We start from the raw sequence: 20853 nt of genomic DNA on the forward strand, positions 1-20853 counted from the left end.
TGCATTGATGGGCACAGTGAGGCTGCAGACAGGCACTGATGAGGATACAGATGGGCACAGTGAGGGTGCATTGTTGGCAAAGTGAGGCTGCAGATGGGCACTGACGTGCATTGTTGGCACAGTGAGGCTGCATTGATGGAACTGATAGGGCTGCATTGTTGGCACTGATGAGGCTGCATTGATGGGCACAGTGAGGCTGCAGACGGGCACTGATGAGGATACAGATGGGCTCTGATGAGGATACAGATGGGCACAGTGAGGCTGCATTGATGGCACAGTGAGACTGCAGATGGGCACTGACGTGCATTGTTGGTGAGTGTGACACAACATTAGTATTATTTTATTATAGTATATTATTATGAAGGGGGGGGGGGGGAGGGGTTGTCGGCATGGAACGTGACCTCCCTGAAATGAGTTTTTGCAGGTTGGGATGTCTGCATTTAATGGGGTGTGAATACTTTTTCAAGGCCCTGTAGGTTACATGTGTATTCATCGTGACAGGTTCTCTTTAATCAGACATGAGAGGGTCTCTAGAAATCCTTTATTATTGTATACATTAGTAATATGAGTAATACATGAGTGTCATCGGTCAGATGTGTATCTCTCATACAGCTGAGGGTGGAGAACTGAAGAGAACACAGCGGGGATGATTTCCTGCACTGTCTCTACAGTCAGGCTATAAGAGGACCTGTCTGGGGGGGCCGTTATTAGAAGATGCTTGTAGGCCTCCGTTCAGGCAATGGTCATACACAGGTCTCAGGCTACAACAATATGGCGGCACAGCCGCAGACACGTTTACACGGTATACGGTATATTGGGTGACGTGTCAGTATGATGAGGAGGCGGGGCCGAAGAGACGCATGCGTGCGAGGCAACAACTGACAGTGATGCAACATCCGTTAGTCGGCATATTGCGCATGCGCATCGCCTTGTACAGGGCACTCTACGCATGCGTCACCTGTGTCCGGCCTTAGATCCTGGGGATCACGTGACGGGAATGTCTGCGCACAGCTGACAGCGGTGAGAGCCCCAAATATCCTCATATACCCCCCCACTGTGTACAACGACCCCCTATACTCTCATATACCCCCCCACTGTGTACAACGACCCCCTTATACTCTCATATACCCCCCCACTGTGTACAACGACCCCCTATACTCTCATATACCCCCCCACTGTGTACAACGACCCCCTATACTCTCATATTCCCCCCCACTGTGTACAACGACCCCCTTATACTCTCATATACCCCCCACTGTGTACAACGACCCCCTATACTCTCATATTCCCCCCCACTGTGTACAACGACCCCCTTATACTCTCATATACCCCCCACTGTGTACAACGACCCCAAATATCCTCAAATACAACCCCACACTGTGTACTACTACCCCAAATATTCTCATATACCCCCCCACTGTGTACAACGACCCCCTATACTCTCATATACCCCCCCCACTGTGTACAACGACCCCCTTATACTCTCATATACCCCCCCACTGTGTACAACGACCCCCTATACTCTCATATACCCCCCCACTGTGTACAACGACCCCCTATACTCTCATATTCCCCCCCACTGTGTACAACGACCCCCTTATACTCTCATATACCCCCCACTGTGTACAACGACCCCAAATATCCTCAAATACAACCCCACACTGTGTACTACTACCCCAAATATTCTCATATACCCCCCACTGTGTACTACTACCCCAAATATTCTCATATATCCCCCCACTGAGTACTACTACCCCAAATATTCTCATATACCCCCCACTGTGTACTACTACCCCCCTATACTCTCATTTACCCCTCACTGGGTGCTATTACCCCAAATATCCTCATATACCCCCCACTGTGTACTACTACCCCAAATATCCTCATATACCCCCCCCACTGTGTACTACTACAAATATCATCATATACCCCCCACTGTGTACTACTACAAATATCATCATATACCCCCCCACTGTGTACTACTACAAATATCCTCATATACCCCCCACTGTGTACTACTACCCCAAATATCCTCATATACCCCCCACTGTGTACTACTACCCCAAATATCCTCATATACCCCCCACTGTGTACTACTACAAATATCCTCATATACCCCCCACTGTGTACTACTACCCCAAATATCCTCATATACCCCCCACTGTGTACTACTACCCCAAATATCCTCATATACCCCCCACTGTGTACTACTACAAATATCCTCATATACCCCCCACTGTGTACTACTACAAATATCCTCATATACCCCCCCACTGTGTACTACTACCCCAAATATCCTCATATACCCCCCCACTGTGTACTACTACAAATATCCTCATATACCCCCCACTGTGTACTACTACCCCAAATATCCTCATATACCCCCCACTGTGTACTACTACCCCAAATATCCTCATATACCCCCCACTGTGTACTACTACAAATATCCTCATATACCCCCCACTGTGTACTACTACCCCAAATATCCTCATATACCCCCCACTGTGTACTACTACCCCAAATATCCTCATATACCCCCCACTGTGTACTACTACCCCAAATATCCTCATATACCCCCCACTGTGTACTACTACAAATATCCTCATATACCCCCCCCCCACTGTGTACTACTACTCCAAATATCCTCATATACCCCCCACTGTGTACTACTACCCCAAATATCCTCATATACCCCCCCACTGTGTACTACTACCCCAAATATCCTCATATACCCCCCCACTGTGTACTACTACAAATATCCTCATATACCCCCCCCCCCCCCACTGTGTACTACTACTCCAAATATCCTCATATACCCCCCACTGTGTACTACTACCCCAAATATCCTCATATACCCCCCCCACTGTGTACTACTACCCCAAATATCCTCATATACCCCCCCACTGTGTACTACTACTACAAATATCCTCATATACCCCCCCACTGGGTACTACTACCCCAAATATCCTCATATGAATGAATGAATGAAATGATTTGTAAAGCGATGCAAATGCGAACTGAATCGCCTCAAGGCACTAATGCATTTTGTGTCTGAGCAGCTTGTTAGAAGAGGAAGGTTTTTAGTTTTTTCCTGAAGGCCAGATGGTTTTCTTCCATGCGGATGTGAGTCGGAAGAGTATTCCATAGCCGAGGTCCCTGGACTGCAAATCTGTGTTTTACCCTTGCTTTGTAGCGGTATTTGGGAACGAGAAGGAGGTTTTGGTTAGATGATCTCAGATTGTGATTCGGTGTGTAGTGTTTTATTTTCTCTCGAAGGTATTGAGGGGCGTTTCCTTGTATACATTTGTGGGTGAGGCAGAGGGTCTTGAATGTGATCTGATTCTTTACCGTTAGCCAGTGTAGGCTCCTCAGGGATGGGGAGATGGACTCCCAGGGTTTTTTTTTCCTGTTAACAGTCTTGCCGCCACGTTTTGAATGGCCTGTAGGCGCGCAAGCTGATGTTGGGGTAATCCTATGTAGAGTGAGTTTGCGTAGTCAAGACGGGAATTGATGATTGTTCCAACTACTGCTGCTTTGTCCTCTTCTGAGACGAAGGGGATGAGTCTACGTAGCAGGCGGAGGAGATGGGGAGATCCGCTAACTACTGTTCCTATTTGTGCATCCATTGTCATTTCTGAGTCAAAGATAACTCTGAGACTCTTGGCTTTGGTGCTTGGAGAGATGGTCTGTCCAAAGATGGTGGGAGGTGTCCATGGAGTCTTGGTTTTGGGATTTTGGTTAGCGTTTAGGAGGAGAAGTTCTGTTTTTGACCCGTTGAGTTTGAGAGAACTGATGGTCATCCAGTCGTCTATCAAAGTGAGACATTGCTCTAGTTGCTGATGGTGATTTTTGTCCGGTGATGCGAAAGTAGATTTGGGTATCGTCAGCGTATGAGTGGAAGCAGAGGTCTAATTTTTTGATTATTTTGAGGTGAGGGCGGATGTAGATGTTGAATAGCACTGGTGACAAGGGTGAACCTTGAGGGACTCCACAGGAAATTGTCTGGGTGTCAGAGGTGAATGCTCCAAGTTTCACTGTCTGGGAGCGATTCTCTAAGAAGGATGCGAACCATTGTAGACTCAAATCTGTGGCTCCTGCAACTTCTGTACAACTGTGTACTACTACCCCGAATATCCTCGTATACCCCCCACTGTGTATTACTACCCCAAATATCCTCAAATACAACCCCCACACTGTGTACTACTACCCCAAATATCCTCATATACATCCCTTCCAAATAGCCCCCACCCTTTAAAACTACCCCAAATACCTCCTCATCCAGAACAAGTGCCTTTCACAGTTTACTCCAGATACCCCCATACCAGGCACAAATGCCCAAAATACCTCCCTAATGCCTACAAATACCCACCCTCCTCTACTCAGTACAGTCACTCCAAATAGCCCCCACTGGGCATAGCTACCACCCCATACTGACCCCACTGTGTGTTCCTCCCGGTAATATTATCCCCATACTGACCCCTAAGTGTACTCTACTCCTCCCAGGTGTAATCATCCCCCCCCACCCCCGTAACACCATACTGACCCCTAAGTGTACTCCTCCCAGGTGTAATCCCCCCCCCCCCCCCCGTAACACCATACTGACCCCTAAGTGTACTCCTCGGTATTATTACCACCCAGTAACCCCATACTGACCCCTTTGTGTATCTCTCCCGGGTATTATTACCCCCCAGTAACCCCATACTGACCCCTAAGTGTACTCCTCCCTGGTGTTATTACCCCCCAGTAACCCCATACTGACCCCTTTGTGTACTCCTCGGTATTCTTATTACCCCTCAGTAACCCCATACTGACCCCTTTGTGTACCCCTCCCGGGTATTATTACCCCCCCAGGAACCCCATACTGACCCCTTTGTGTACTCCTCCCCGGTATTATTATTACCCCCCAGTAACCTCATACTGACCCCTCTGTGCACTCCGCCCGGGTGTTATTACCCCCCCCAGTAACCCCATACTGACCCCTTTGTGTACTCCTCCTCGGTATTATTACCCCCCCCAGTAATCCCATACTGACCCCTCTGTGCACTCCTCCCGGGTGTTATTACCCCCCCCAGTAACCCCATAATGACCCCTAAGTGTTCTCTAAATAAAAGGGGAGGGGGAGCACTCACATTACCACATCCGTAAATTAGAGAGGAAACAAAAAGGGGTACTCAGAGAGTAACCATGGTTCGGACTTTAAAGGCATAGAAACAATTGAGAAGTAGAAAAAATAATGATATTATTTATTGAAAAAACTTACATAATATATACACAGTATTCACAAGCGTTAAAAATCACGTAAAATGATACAATTTGTACAATGAGCCCTTGTGCGTCTTGAACCTTGATCGTGTCCTGAAGAAGCCTAACGGAGAAACACGTTGACGCACAAGGGCTCACTGTACAAATTGTATAATTTTACATGATTTTTAATGCTTGTGAATACTGTGTATATATTATGTAATTTTTTCAATAAATAGTATCATTATTTTTTCTACTTCTCCATTATTTCTATGCCTTTAAAGTCCGACCCTAAGTGTACTCCTCGGTATTATTACCACCCAGTAACCCCATATTGACCCTTTTGTGTACCCCATTCCTGGTATTATTACCCCCCAGTAACCCCATACTGACCCCTTTGTGTACTCCTCCTCGGTATTATTATTACCCCCCAGTAACCCCATACTAACCCCTTTGTGTACCCTTCCTGGGTATTATTACCTCCCAGGAACCCCATACTGACCCTTCTGTGTACTCCTTAAAAGTATAATCCTTATACCGATCCCCGCTTTATGCCTCTTCCAGGTATTAATATTCCCAGTACACCCACATTGACCTGTTTTGACATCTTGGTAATCTCTTTTCAGGCCGTCTTCTCCTCTGCCTGAGCTGTGAGACACCCCCCCCCCCCCCCAGGATGGGTAGACGCCGGCATCCCGATCTGTACTATGCTCCCTTCCCCCTCTACGCTATCCGCTTTCACCGGGAGGATGGGACAGTCATCACCGCTGGAGGAGGCGGAGCCTCAAAGACCGGTATTAAGAATGCCATGGTAAGTGTTACTACTTCCTTACAGTATCTGCTCTCTTCCTGCTTCCTGGCACTTCCTGTACAGTAACTCTTCTCTCCCTTCCCCAGCACTTCCTGCGGCTGGAGCGAATATCAGGCCAGCTCAGTGCCACCCTACTGCATGCACATGACACAGAAACCAGGGCCACCATGAACCTAGCCATGGCCGGGGAGGTGCTAGCAGCTGGTCAGGATGGCAACTGTCACATTCTGCGCTACCAACACCATACGAAAAAAGAGAAGAATGATGGTGACAGTAATGACAAGACAGGTAACATTACTGGGGTAAACACGTGTGTGACTGACAAATATGTTTGTCTCTGCTCCTCCCATAATGATGAGATTTCCCCACAGTAGTTTGTGTCTCTTCTCCTCCCACAATGGTGAGTGTTCCTGCAGTAGTTTGTGTCTCTGCCCCTCCCACAATGTTGAGTGTTCCTGCAGTAGTTTGTGTCTCTGCCCCTCCCACAATGTTGAGTGTTCCTGCAGTAGTTGATGCGCTTTAAATAAATAGTGCACAATATGCTGCTGCGACTAAGCTTAAATCCAGGAATAAAAAATGCATAAATGTGAAATAAAATAGATAAATAATTATGGTGCTAATACATGTGTTAAAATTGCCAAAATAAATCTTCAAATTGGTGATGTGACGGTGAATATAAATAAAATAATAATGACACTCTGAGTACAATGTCCAGGCAGAGATAAATAGTGGGGGAAAGTAAAAATAATTAAACAGTTCCTTCCCTTAATCCAGATTGATTGACTCACTGGGTTAGATCGTTTGTATCAGGATATTTAGTTTTTCTTGCATCCCACTTTAGCCATAATACTGCTGGTGATTCGGCTCTCAGGATAAAGGTTTTATGCAAAGCAAGCAAGCAAAGAAAAAATAGATCATTGTGCTATGAACTTACTAGATAGTACATAAGCAAAACAGGGACAAGAGATACACTCACAAACACCCGGTCTATTAGAAGCAATCAAATATGCAGATTGCAGTCAGCCGCTGTGGACGAGGTTTCCCATAGAGAAACAGCTGCTATTAACCTTCAGGTGTATTGCAGCACTGAACGTCCTAAGCTCCTCCCACGCGTTGCATCACTGACACGTGACTTTTTCAAGGATAGTAGTGTAGTGTACTACCTGCCTGGAGTTTGCATGTTCTCCCTGTGCCTGCGTGGGTTTCCTCCGGGTACTCCGGTTTCCTCCCACACTCCAAAGACATGCTGGTAAGTTAATTTGATCCTGTCTAAATTGTCCCTAGTATGTATGAATGTGAGTTAGGGACCTTAGATTGTAAGCTCCTTGAGGGTGTAGGGACTGATGTGAATGTACAATGTATATGTAAAGCGCTGCGTAAATTGATGGCGCTATATAAGTACCTGAAATAAATAAATAAAATAGTTTGTATCTCTGCTCCTCCCACAATGGTGAGAGTTCCTGCAGTAGTTTGTGTCTCTGCTCCTCCCACAATGGTGAGTGTTCCTGCAGTAGTTTGTGTCTCTGCTCCTCCCACAATGGTGAGTGTACCTGCTGTAGTTTGTGTCTCTGCCCCTCCCACAATGGTGAGTGTTCTTGCAGTATCTTATCTCTGCTCCTCCCACAATGGTGAATTTCCCTGCAGTAGTTTGTGTCTCTGCCCCTCCCACAATAGTGAGTGTTCCTGCAGTATCTTATCTCTGCTCCTCCCACAATGGTGAGAGTTCCTGCAGTAGTTTGTCTCTGCCCCTCCCACAAGGGTTGTATTTCCCCACCCATTTTCTCATTTATCCCAATAGCTGGTCTACATTGTGGGTGGTTGTCCTACAGCGATGTGTCTCCTTTGTGCAGGAAGTAACGATCGGGGGTCACGGAAGAGGAAGCCGTCCAAGAGCAGCTCAGAGGCCAGCGGAGGTGGCACCAAGAATGACACCTCCGAGATCTCTGTGCAGACCGTCTCTGTGGTACAGACCGACTTCAGTGCTGATAATCTGCAGAAGTCTGTGTGCTTTAACGCTGACTTGACCAGACTGCTGACGGGGGGTGTGGATGGACATATCCGGATCTGGGAGGTAAGACTTTTGGGGTTTTTGTTACATTGTCACAGAGAGAGTTTCCTCCCACTCAGATTGTGAGCCAGGTCTTCTCATCCAACATCGCTACCTGACCTCACATTAGACACATTTCCACTCCAAAATCTTGTGGAAAGCTTACCTAGAAGAGTAGCCGATGTTTTAGATTCAAAGTGGGGCCAACTCCTTATCAATGCCCAGGGTTTGGGAATGGGATGGCCAACAAACCCACATTGGCGATGGCAAGTTGTCCAACGACTTTGGCCATATAGTGTACAATGGATATAAAAAGTCTACACACCCCTGTTAGAATGTCAGGTTTCTGTGATGTAAAAAAAATGAGACAAAGATAAATAATTTCAGAACTTTTTCCACCTTTTAATGTGACCTATAAACTGTATAACTCAGTTGAACAACAAACTCAAATCTTTTAGGTGGTGGGGAGTAAAACTAAAATAATATGGTTGCATAACTGCACACCCTTAAAGCGGAGTTCCACCTAAAAATGGAACTTCCGATTTTTGGATCCCCCCCCCCAGTGTCACATTTGGCACCTATCAGGGGGGAGCAGATACCTGTCTAATCCAGGTATTTGCTCCCACTTCCGGCGAAAGATTGCCACAGAATCCGCGGCGATCTACGCCATGTCCGGCCCCTTTTCCATCCCCCCCCCCCCCGCTGTCTTCTGGCCACTCAGAACGCGCAGTGCGACTCGTGCATGTGCAGTAGGGAATCAGGCTGTGATTCCCTTACTGAAGATGCCGGCGTCTGCACCCGAGAGCCGAGGGACAGGTCGGTTTCGGGTGAGGACATCGGACGCCCTGGACAGGTGAGTGTCCTTATTTTAAGTTAGCAGCTGCAGTATTATTAGCTGCTGACTTTTTAATTTATTTTTTTTTCGGCGGAACTCCGCTTTAAAACTTTGTTGAAGCACCTTTTTGATTTTATTACAGCACTCATACTTTTTGGATATGAGTCTATCAGCATGGCACATCTTGACATGGCAATATTTGCCCACTCTTCTTTGCAAAAACACTCCAAATCTGTCAGATTGCGAGGGCATCTCCTATGCACAGTCGTCTTTAGATCACCCCACAGATTTTCAATGGGATTCAGGTCTGCGCTCTGGCTGGGCCATTCCAAAACATTCATCTTCTTCTGGTGAAGCCATTCCTTTGTTGATTTGGATGTATGCTTTGGGTCGTTGTCATGCTGAAAGATGGAGTTCCTCTTCATGTTCAGCTTTCTTGCAGAAGCCTGAAGGTTTTGTGCCAATATTGACTGGTATTTGGAACTGTTCATAATTCCCTCTACCTTGACTAAGGCCCCTGTTTCAGCTAAAGAAAAACGGCCCCAAAGCATGATTCTGCCACCACCATGCTTCACAGTGGGTAAGGTGTTCTTTTGTTGTTTTTGCGCCAAACATATCTTTTGGAATTATGGCCAAAAAGTTCAACCTTGGTTTCATCAGACCGTAAAATATTCTCCCACATGCTTTTTTGCAAAATGTAGCCAGACTTTGATGTTTTTCTTTGTAAGAAAAGGCTTCCGTCTTGCCACTGTACCCCATAGCCCAGACATATGAAGAATATGGGAGATTGTTGTCACATGTGCCACACAGCCAGTACTTGCCAGATATTCCTGCAGCTCCTTTAATGTTGCTGTAGGCCTCTTGGCAGCCTCCCTGACCAGTTTTCTTCTCGCTTTCTCGTCAATTTTGGAGGGACGTCCAGTTCTTCTTCTTTTCTCTTCTTTTTTTTATCCAATATCTCTTTATTGTTGTTTTTATGCAAAATGATAACATCAACCAATACATACATACATACATACATACATACATCTCAAGTACAAGAAAAACCATAAAAATTGCATGATAAATCACTGTTGTGCCATATTTTCTCCACTTGATGATGACGGTCTTCACTGTGTTCCATGGTATATCTAATGCCTTGGGAATTCTTTGTACCCTTCTCCTGACTGATACCTTTTAACAATGAGATCCCTCTGATGCTTTGGAAGCTCTCAGCAGACCATGGCTTTTGCTGTAGGATGCAACTAAGAAAATGTTTAGGAAAGACCTACTAGAACAGCTGAAGTTTATTTGGGGTTTTTGTTTTTTAATTGCGTTCAGTTTATAGGTCATTAAAGGTAGAAAAAGTTCTGAAATGATTTATATTTGTCATTTTTTTATATCCACTGTAAGTTATGCATGGATGTGGAAGATCAAGATGAGTCATGCAGAGTCTATGTGGTTTACATTGTGTTTGGGTGGGATTTTAGATATAAGCCAATGTGGAGAACAATGTGGCCTTCACAGAGTTTCTCCTCACCTTGTACCAGTGATGGACCAAGCCCAGTGAGGTCACATTTTTCTATACTTGGGTATTTTGCATAGCTCCTGGTGGTGGGTCAAGCACCAGTGCCGTCATATGTTCCTCCGTGCTTGGAAGTACTGGGTGGTGTTTCTTGCTCCTGGTGGTTGAGCAGAACAATGGGGAAACCAAGGTTAGGTGATGAGTATGTTCTGCTGGAAGGAAGTACATTACAGGTAACCTGCTGCTTTGTGCTAATGCCGCTATGTTGCCCTCTCACTCTCTTCTCCCCCACCCTTATCCAGTTCCCAGCAATGAAGAAGCTCTATGACTTCAAAGCTCATGGAGGGGAGGTAGAAGATATCGCAGTTAGTCCCACCAATAAGGTAAAATTGGGTGCTGTAAGTGCACAAGTTTTGTATGGGGTAAACAAGGTTTGAAGATGGGGAGCCACCCAAGCTGTTGACCTGTCCTGGCCATTGAGGGAGCAGGGGGGTCTACGGGATGGGCAGAGGAGATGGTAAAGGGAAGGATCCTGTTGGAAGAAGGTAAGATGGTATTGGGGTGGATAAGCATTATCTGGAGAATAAGTATGAAGGAGGACGATTGGAGGAGCATGGTAGGTGGGTGGGAGGAGAATGGTCTGAAGAATGGGTGGTTAAGATATTGGAATAGTTAAAGGTCAGTTTAAGAATTCTAGGAGAGCCTCCAGGATGTTGAAAATTGAGGAGCTTGGTCTTGGGAATGGGTAGGAAAAATGGCGCAGGGCCTCGATTTGGTGGAATCAATGGGAGAGCGATCAGGGTAGGTCTGGAAAATGGGTAGGATAAATCTGGGGTAGAGGTGGAAGGTGTTTGGTCTGGAGGATATACGGGGGAAGGGTGTTGTAGGGGGTCATTTGGGATGATGTCAGGATGTGGAGAATTTGATGGGTGGTGCCTCAATTGTGAAGTCTGTAGGGGGCATATCGGAGTGGAGGTACTGCTGGGAGCAATTTAGAATGTTGGTAGTTAGAAGTAGTGTGTTATATGGAGAGCAGTGCCCTGTAGGAGGTGACGTTGGTGTTGTGTCGCGTAGGTGGTGACGGTGGGTCAGGATTTCCGCTGCTGTGTGTGGGAGAAGGATCAGCTCCTCTCTGAACTTCACTGGAATGAAAATTTTCCTAACATTCCCGATAAGATGTATAGGTACCGGGCGTGCAGGTGAGTGCCGTAGCCTGGTCTTGGGGAAGGGTTGGCTCTCTGTGTTATTACACTCGTAATGTTGACCCACATCCTGGCAGGTTCGGGAAGGTGGTAGATCAGGAGAAGGAACTTCGCTTCTACACTGTACAGATCCCTTATAAGAGAGAACGAAAACCACCGCCATGTTACATCACGAAGTGGGACGGACTGAACTTCCTGCCCTTACTCACTGAGCCCTGCGGGAATGAGGTCATTTCCTGCCTCGCTGTCAGGTGAGTTCACCGACCTCTACAAGTCATACAGGCCTCCATTGTGTCCTCGTTACCCTGGCCTCTGTGCTAAACTTTCCTGCAGTTTGTTCTTCTAACCATGGAAGTTGCTGGAGATAGATATACAGCATCTCACAAAAGAGAGTACACCCCTCATATTTTTGTAAATATTTTTTATTCTATCTTTTCATGTGACAACAATGAAGAAGTGACACTTTGCTACAATGTAAAGTAGTGAGTGTAGAGCTTGTATAACAGTGTAAATTTGCTGTCCCCTCAAAATAACTCAACACACAGCCGTTAATGTCTAAACCGCTGCCTTAACCCTCTTGGGCATGGAGTTCACCAGAGCTTCACAGGTTGCCACTGGAGCCCTCTTCCCCTCCTCCATGACGACATCACGGAGCTGGTGGATGTTAGAGACCTTGCGCTCCTCTACCTTCTATTTGAGGATGCCCCACAGATGCTCAATAGGGTTTAGGTCTGGAGATATGCTTGGCCAGTCCATCACCTTTACCCTCAGCTTTTTTAGCAAGGCAGTGGTCGTCTTGGAGGTGTGCTTGGGGTCGTTATGTTGGAATACTGCCCTGCGGCCCAGTCTCCGAAGTTAGGGGATCATGCTCTGCTTCAGTATGTCACAGTACATGTTGGCATTCATGGTTCCCTCAATGATCTGTAGCTCCCCAGTGCCGGCAGCACTCATGCAGCCCCAGACCATGACACTCCCACCACCATGCTTGACTGTAGGCAAGACACACTTGTCTTTGTACTCCTCACCTGGTTGCCGCCACACACGCTTGAGACCATCTGAACCAAATAAGTTTATCTTGGTCTCATCAGACCACAGGACATGGTTCCAGTAATCCATGTCCTTAGTCTGCTTGTCTTCAGCAAACTGTTTGTGGGCTTTCTTGTGCATCATCTTTAGAAGAGGCTTCCTTCTGGGACGACAGCCATGCAGACCAATTTGATGCAGTGTGCGGCATATGGTCTGAGCACTGACAGGCTGACCCCCCACCCCTTCAACCTCTGCAGCAATGCAGGCAGCACTCATACGTCTATTTCCCAAAGGCAACCTCTGGATATGACGCTGAGCAAGTGCATTCAACTTCTTTGGTTGACCATGGCGAGGTCTGTTCTGAGTGGAACCTGTCCTGTTAAACCGCTGTATGGTCTTGGCCACCGTGCTGCAGCTCAGCAGTTTCAGGGTCTTGGCAAACTTCTTATAGCCTAGGCCATCTTTATGTAGAGCAACAATTCTTTTTTCAGATCCTCAGAGAGTTCTTTGCCATGAGGTGCCATGTTGAACTTCCAGTGACCAGTATGAGAGAGTGAGAGCGATAACACCAAATTTAACACACCTGCTCCCCATTCACACCTGAGACCTTGTAACACTAACGAGTCATGTGACACAAGGGAGGGAAAAAGGCTAATTGGGCCCAATTTGGACATTTTCACTTAGGGGTGTACTCACTTTTGTTGCCAGCGGTTTAGACATTAATGGCTGTGTGTTGAGTTATTTGGGGGGACAGCAAATTTACACTGTTATACAAGCTGTACACTCACTACTTTACATTGTAGACAAGTGTCATTTCTTCAGTGTCGTCACATGAAAAGATAGAATAAAATATTTACAAAAATGTGAGGGGTGTACTCACTTTTGTGAGATACTGTAGTTGTCCTCTGCTATGGGACCTCTCAGCCGCTCTGTCTCTTCCAGTAGCTGTTGGAAGCATGTTTGTTTCTTTCTTAACTTGTCTCTTTTGCCCTTTCTGTCTTTTGGCATCCCTATCTCGTTCTCTCTTACTGTCTTGGGGCCCCACTCTTTCTCCACTCCTCCCCTCTCGGGCCCCTCTCTAACTTCTTGTGTTTTTTCTTCTTTCTGGACCCATCTCTCACCCCACCCCCACTTCAGTAGTGACCTCTCTTGCTCTCTCTCTTTTGGCCTCTCTTTCGTTAGTGTTTCTTTTTTGTCTTTGCTCATCTCTCATACCCCCTCTCTTCCAATATTGACCTCTCTTGCTCTCTCTCAGCCCCCCTCTTGCTGTCTCTCTCCCCCCCCCCCCCCGCCGTTCTCTCTTGGGCCCACCCTCTCTTGCTCCGTTGGCCTCTCTCAGCCCCCCTCTTATGCCATCTCTGCATCTCACTTACTAGTAATGTCCTTTCTTTCTTGTCCCATCTCTTTCCCCCTCTTGCTCTATTGGCCCATCTGTCTTTCCACGTCTCCTTCATTAATGAATTATGTTGCTTTCTTTTTCAGCCCCTCTCTGTCTTGGGCCCTCTCTCTCTCTATTATCCCCACTCTCTCACCCTCTCTTTTGCTCTCACTTGGCCCCACTTGCCCTCTTTTGTGCTGTTTCTCTCTTGGCCCCTCTCTCTCTCTCCCTCTCTCTTGGCCTCTCTCTCTCTCTGTCTTGCCCTCCCCTCTCTCTCTCTCTCTTGACCCCCTCTCTCTCTCTTGGCCCCCCTCTCTCTCTCTTTTGGCCCCCCTCTCTCTCTCTTGGCCCCCCTCTCTCTCTTGGCCCCCTCTCTCTCTCTTGGCCCCCTCTCTCTTTAGGCCCCTCTCTCTCTCTTGCCCCTCTCTTGCCCCCCTCTCTTGCCCCCCTCTCTTGCCCCCCTCTCTTGCCCCCCTCTCTCTCGCCCCCCTCTCTCTCTCGCCCCCCTCTCTCTCTCGCCCCCCTCTCTCTCTCGCCCCCCTCTCTCTCTCGCCCCTCTCTCTCTCGCCCCTCTCTCTCTCGCCCCCTCTCTCTCTCTCTCGCCCCCTCTCTCTCTCTCTCGCCCCCTCTCTCTCTCTCTCGCCCCCTCTCTCGCCCCCTCTCTCCCCTCTCTCGCCCCTCCCTCCTCTCTCCCCCTCTCTCGCCCCCCCCTCTCTCTCTCTCTCTCTCTCTCTCTCTCTCTCTCTCTCTCTCCCCCTCTCTCTCTCTCGCCCCCCTCTCTCTCTCTCTCTCTCGCCCCCCTCTCTCTCTCTCTCGCCCCCCTCTCTCTCTCTCTCGCCCCCCTCTCTCTCTCTCTCTCGCCCCCCTCTCTCTCTCTCTCTCGCCCCCCCTCTCTCTCTCTCTCTCTCGCCCCCCCTCTCTCTCTCTCTCGCCCCCCCTCTCTCTCTCTCTCGCCCCCCCCCTCTCTCTCTCTCTCTCTCTCTTTCTCTCGCCTCTCTCTCTCTCTCTCTCTCTCTCTCTCGCCCCCCTCTCTCTCTCGCCCCCCTCTCTCTCTCGCCTCCCCTCTCTCTCCCCCCCCTCTCTCTCGCTCTCTCTCTCGCCCCCCCTCTCTCTCGCTCTCTCTCTCTCTCGCCCCCCTCTCTCTCTCTCTCGCCCCCCCTCTCTCTCCCGCCCCCCCTCTCTCTCCCGCCCCCCCTCTCTCTCGCCCCCCCTCTCTCTCGCTGCCCCCCCCCTCTCTCTCGCCGCCCCCCCTCTCTCTCTCTCGCCGCCCCCCCTCTCTCTCTCTCTCGCCCCCCTCTCTCTCTCTCTCGCCCCCCCTCTCTCTCGCCCCCCCCCTCTCTCTCGCCCCCCCCTCTCTCTCGCCCCCCCTCTCTCTCTCTCTCTCTCGCCCCCCCTCTCTCTCTCTCTCGCCCCCCCTCTCTCTCTCGCCCCCCCCCTCTCTCTCTCTCTCTCGCCCCCCCTCTCTCTCTCTCGCCCCCCCTCTCTCTCTCGCCCCCCCTCTCTCTCTCGCCCCCCCTCTCTCTCTCGCCCCCCCCTCTCTCTCTCGCCCCCCCCCTCTCTCTCTCGCCCCCCCCTCTCTCTCTCTCTCTCTCTCGCCCCCCCTCTCTCTACATTTTAGCATTGCCTTTTGCTAATTCTCTTGCCTCTTTTTCTCTTGGCCCCCCTCTCTCTTGCTCTCTTTTGCTTGTGCTCCCTATTTGCCCATCTCTTTTGTCATCTCTCTCGTTCAGCCTCTTCTTATACTTGACCCCTCTTTCTTGCTCACTCTTTTTCTTTTTTAGCTCCTATCTTCCATAAGTGACCACATTTTTCTCTCTATCTGTATCGCTCTGTGCCTTTGTACTTACTCAGAACCTTCTCTCTGATCTGCTTTGTCTCTGTATTGCAGTGATTGTGGGACCTTCCTGGGTCTGGGCTCTGTCACCGGTTCTGTAGCCATCTACATCTCCTTTTCTCTGCAGGTAGGTTGCTCAGTATGGTGTCACAGGGCCTTGGGTCTCTCTGTTTAGTGGCCCGTATACGACCGTGATGAAGGATAAACTGACAATGGGCCACTGTTTTAAAAATCATCTCATAAAAAAGACGATGATTGGTTGTTGGGGGTGGCACATTTGGGCATAGCAGTCAGTGCTCTATCCCCGTATATCAATCAAGAAGTTCTAATGTGAAAGATTCAACACTTCTGCTAGTCAAGGCCGACCTGACACTTGCTGCCTGCAACACAGTCCTACAGGGCAATGAGACCGCCTATCATAGTGATTGCCTGACAGGAAGGTGTGGGAGGCAGGAGGGGGTGGCACAGCCTTTTCGCAGATTGGAATATGGCCAGTTTTGGGAGTCCCAGGGAGAAATATGCCATGCCATTGTGTATGCAATAAGACTCTTGTTGGTATTTAACAATATCTGTGTTGAAAAGCTCTGGAAGTGAGTTGTCATGCTTTCAGACATATGATTAGTTCATGTTGAAGTAAGGGGAACCTGCTTGCTCTGGCCCTCCTGTGAATCCACTCAGATGTGCTTCTGCCTCCCATCTCCTTCCCTGAGTCAACTTTGTCCTCTCTGTTCCTACACACAGAGGCTCTACTATGTGCAGGAAGCTCACGGGATTGTGGTGACGGATCTGGCCTTCTTCCCTGACACCAAACAAGGACGAGCTCTGCGCGGAGACAATGAGGCCGCCATGCTGAGCATTGCTGTGGACAGCCGCTGTAAACTGCACGTGGTGCACAATAGACGTGAGTGACTTCTTGCGTTTTGTCTGGAGTAGTGTGGGGTAGTGCGTGTTCTGCACAGGTAGCAAGTGGCAGAGATAGATGAATAAAGAGGTGGAGAGAGGAGGTAGTGCGGGTCAATGAAGTGATGGTGAGTGGGGCCGTACAGGTCTGTATAATGGTGGTGAGTGGGGACAGTGCGGGTCTATGAAGTGGTGGACAGTGGGGGCAGTGCGGGTCTTTGAAGTGGTGGAGGATGGGGACAGTGCGGGTCTTTGAAGTGGTGGAGGATGGGGACAGTGCGGGTCTATGAAGTGGTGGAGGATGGGGACAGTGCGGGTCTATGAAGTGGTGGAGGATGGGGACAGTGCGGGTCTATGAAGTGGTGGAGAGTGGAGACAGTGCGGGTCTATGAAGTGGTGGAGGATGGGGACAGTGCGGGTCTATGAAGTGGTGGAGAGTGGGACAGTGCGGGTCTATGAAGTGGTGGAGAGTGGGGACAGTGCGGGTCTTTGAAGTGGTGGAGGATGGGGACAGTGCGGGTCTATGAACTGGTGGAGAGTGGGGACAGTGCGGGTCTATGAAGTGGTGGAGAGTGGGGACAGTGCGGGTCTATGAAGTGGTGGAGAGTGGGAACAGTGCGGGTCTATGAAGTGGTGGAGAGTGGGGACAGTGCGGGTCTATGAAGTGGTGGAGAGTGGGGACAGTGCGGGTCTATGAAGTGGTGGAGAGTGGGGACAGTGCGGGTCTATGAAGTGGTGGAGAGTGGGAACAGTGCGGGTCTATGAAGTGGTGGAGAGTGGGGACAGTGCGGGTCTATGAAGTGGTGGAGAGTGGGGACAGTGCGGGTCTATGAAGTGGTGGACAGTGGGGGCAGTGCGGGTCTTTGAAGTGGTGGAGGATGGGGACAGTGCGGGTCTTTGAAGTGGTGGAGGATGGGGACAGTGCGGGTCTATGAAGTGGTGGAGGATGGGGACAGTGCGGGTCTATGAAGTGGTGGAGGATGGGGACAGTGCGGGTCTATGAAGTGGTGGAGAGTGGAGACAGTGCGGGTCTATGAAGTGGTGGAGGATGGGGACAGTGCGGGTCTATGAAGTGGTGGAGAGTGGGACAGTGCGGGTCTATGAAGTGGTGGAGAGTGGGGACAGTGCGGGTCTTTGAAGTGGTGGAGGATGGGGACAGTGCGGGTCTATGAACTGGTGGAGAGTGGGGACAGTGCGGGTCTATGAAGTGGTGGAGAGTGGGGACAGTGCGGGTCTATGAAGTGGTGGAGAGTGGGAACAGTGCGGGTCTATGAAGTGGTGGAGAGTGGGGACAGTGCGGGTCTATGAAGTGGTGGAGAGTGGGGACAGTGCGGGTCTATGAAGTGGTGGAGAGTGGGGACAGTGCGGGTCTATGAAGTGGTGGAGAGTGGGAACAGTGCGGGTCTATGAAGTGGTGGAGAGTGGGGACAGTGCGGGTCTATGAAGTGGTGGAGAGTGGGGACAGTGCGGGTCTATGAAGTGGTGGAGAGTGGGAACAGTGCGGGTCTATGAAGTGGTGGAGAGTGGGGACAGTGCGGGTCTATGAAGTGGTGGAGAGTGGGAACAGTGCGGGTCTATGAAGTGGTGGAGAGTGGGGACAGTGCGGGTCTTTGAAGTGGTGGTGAGTGGGGACAGTGCGGGTCTTTGAAGTGGTGGTGAGTGGGGACAGTGCGGGTCTTTGAAGTGGTGGAGAGTGGGGACAGTGCGGGTCTTTGAAGTGGTGGAGAGTGGGGACAGTGCGGGTCTTTGAAGTGGTGGAGAGTGGGATAGTGCTTCTGTACTGTCACACCTATTCTGGTTGGACTAACGCTTTCTATGATCTCCCCTCCAACAGAGACGTTCCCGGTTTGGCTCGTCCTCCTCCTGTGTGCGGGTCTGTTGGTTGCAGTCATCCTCCTCCTCCAGTACACATTTCCAGACTTCTTCTAGCGGCTCACATCTGACAAGTGGTCTCTGCGCAGTGGGTGGAGTCTAGGATGCATCTTGTGAAATCACCTGAGGAGGGCTCCATGATTCTTTTTATACGTTCTGTACTTTGTGGTGGAGCGATGGATGGGGGCCGTTCCTCCATAGAGCACACGGGGGAAGGGTTCCCATCTGAGGCTTTCGCCATCACCCTCCATCTTGATTCCTCTTCGCTTTTAACTTGTGAACAATAATAACGTTCCGGCGTTCTCCCGATTCTTAACTGCCACCCTATATTACATTTCATGGTTAACCTAGTGGACTGGAGGTTCCATCCTGTTATTTATGGCCGCTGACCTCTGACCCCGGGACATGACTGGAAGCTTGATGGTTGCACCAGCGTGGGAGGCGGCTCATCTCCTGATGTCACGTGACTGCGATTTGTGCCCCTTTCCTGTGGACTGGAGGGGGGCCTCTGACTACCCAGAAGGAAGATGACCACCATGTTCTGCCTCGTAGGAGCCACTGCCAGTTTTTCTTAGCAGACTCCCTCTGGTCCCCCAGACTGACCGGCTCAGGATTTACAGCGGCATGTTTGAGTAGTGGGCCCCTGCTACCTCTGCCCCCAGGGTGTATAGGATTATCTTCAGATCATGGGCCCACGGTCACCTCTGCCCACCCAGTATGTATAGGGCTGTGTCCGGGTAATGGGCATTGTCTCAACTCTGCCCGCCCTCGAACGTATAACCCTTTGTATGGCCAATGGGCCTGCTTTCTCTTTTTGCCCTCAGTAGTAATGTACCTGGGTGGTGGGCCCAGTGTCACCTCTGCCCACTCTAAATGTATAACCCTGTATTGAGGTGACTGGCCTGTTTATCTCCTTTGCCCACCTAGGACGTATAGCATTATGTATGGATGATGGGCCCACTGTCACCTTTCACCCCAGGGTGTACAGGATTATGTCCAGGTGATGGGCCAGCTGTCACCTCTGCCCACCCCAAATGTATAACCATGTGTCCGGATGATGGGCCGCTTTCACCTTTTGCCCTAGGGCATATAGTAATGGGTATAAACAAAAAAGTCAGTGCTACTACCCATACATCACATAGAAAGCAGAGATCCCGGGTGCTCGATCCACAGTCGCTGGTTGAGTAGGGAGATGGGGAAAAGATGATCCGCACTCCGGTGATTGCTCTTAATAAGTGTAATATTTATTGACAAGCCACAGTGACCAAACATAAATGAGAACAGTTGACGCGTTTCAGCCTATAAGGCCTTAGTCATAACCACCATAGTAATGGGCCAGCTTTCACCTTTTGCCCCTGGGGAGCATAGAGATATGTCAGGGTGATGGGCCCGCTGTCTCCTTTGCTCACCCCGACATGTAACAGTAGGTGCAGATGATGGGCCCAGCCTTCACCTTTTGCCCCCCAGGGTGTATCATGATGGGTTTGTTGTCTCCCAAGCTGGCCCATCCCTTAGACCCAGGTGATGCATTCAAGGTGCCCCAAGTATATAGTGCTATGTCTGGGTCATGGGCCCATTGTCTGCTTTGCCCACCCTGAATATATAACCCTGTATTCGGGTGATGGGTCAGCTGTCCCCTTTTGCAGCCAAGGCGTATGGTGTGTTGTCACGTTTTGCCCCCCAGGGCTGATAGTAATGTGTTTGGGTGTTAAGTCCGCTGTCACCTCTGCCCACCCATGGCTTAGAACGTTACAGGTGGACAATGGGCCTGCTATCACCTTTTGCCCCAGGGCTATAGTAATGTGTCTAAGCGATGGGCCGGTTGTCTCTTTTACCAACCCAAGCCGTATAACATTATATGTGGATGATGGGCCCGCTGTTACCTTTTGCCCCAGGGCATATAGTGATGAGTCTGCTGTCACCTCTGCCCACCCCAAACGTATAACACTGTGACCAGGTGATTGGTCTGCAGTCACCTTTTGCTCACAGGGCGTATAGTGATATGTTCGGGTGATGGGCCCGGTCTGGAGACTAATAAAGGGAGTTTTTATAAATGTTACCAGTGCCTCCTCTGTATTCATGGTACATTATATATGCTGCAACATAGCAACTGCCCAAAGGAACCAACCCAGCACAGCAGGTAAGATGGAGTTGCTGAGTGGTAGTTCATTGCTGCCCTGATGACCATTACTGTATTAGGACA

The 20853-nt window shown here is 49.5% G+C and overlaps 1 protein-coding gene across 1 annotated transcript; it reads left to right on the top strand.

Annotated features, from left to right (window-relative positions):
- The first annotated feature begins 879 nt into the window (after positions 1-879).
- On the top strand, positions 880-20709 carry PREB (prolactin regulatory element binding). Its single transcript, XM_073624735.1, has 10 exons — positions 880-1020; positions 5868-6052; positions 6139-6340; positions 7903-8123; positions 10741-10821; positions 11513-11637; positions 11718-11891; positions 15933-16005; positions 16620-16779; positions 18613-20709. Exons 2-10 carry the CDS (start codon positions 5918-5920, stop codon positions 18705-18707), a joined length of 1266 nt encoding a protein of 421 aa, XP_073480836.1. The 5' UTR covers positions 880-1020; positions 5868-5917; the 3' UTR covers positions 18708-20709.
- The last annotated feature ends 144 nt before the right edge of the window (positions 20710-20853 follow it).

This window comes from Aquarana catesbeiana, linkage group LG04 (genome assembly GCF_042186555.1).
Source record: "Aquarana catesbeiana isolate 2022-GZ linkage group LG04, ASM4218655v1, whole genome shotgun sequence".
NCBI lineage: Eukaryota > Metazoa > Chordata > Amphibia > Anura > Ranidae > Aquarana > Aquarana catesbeiana.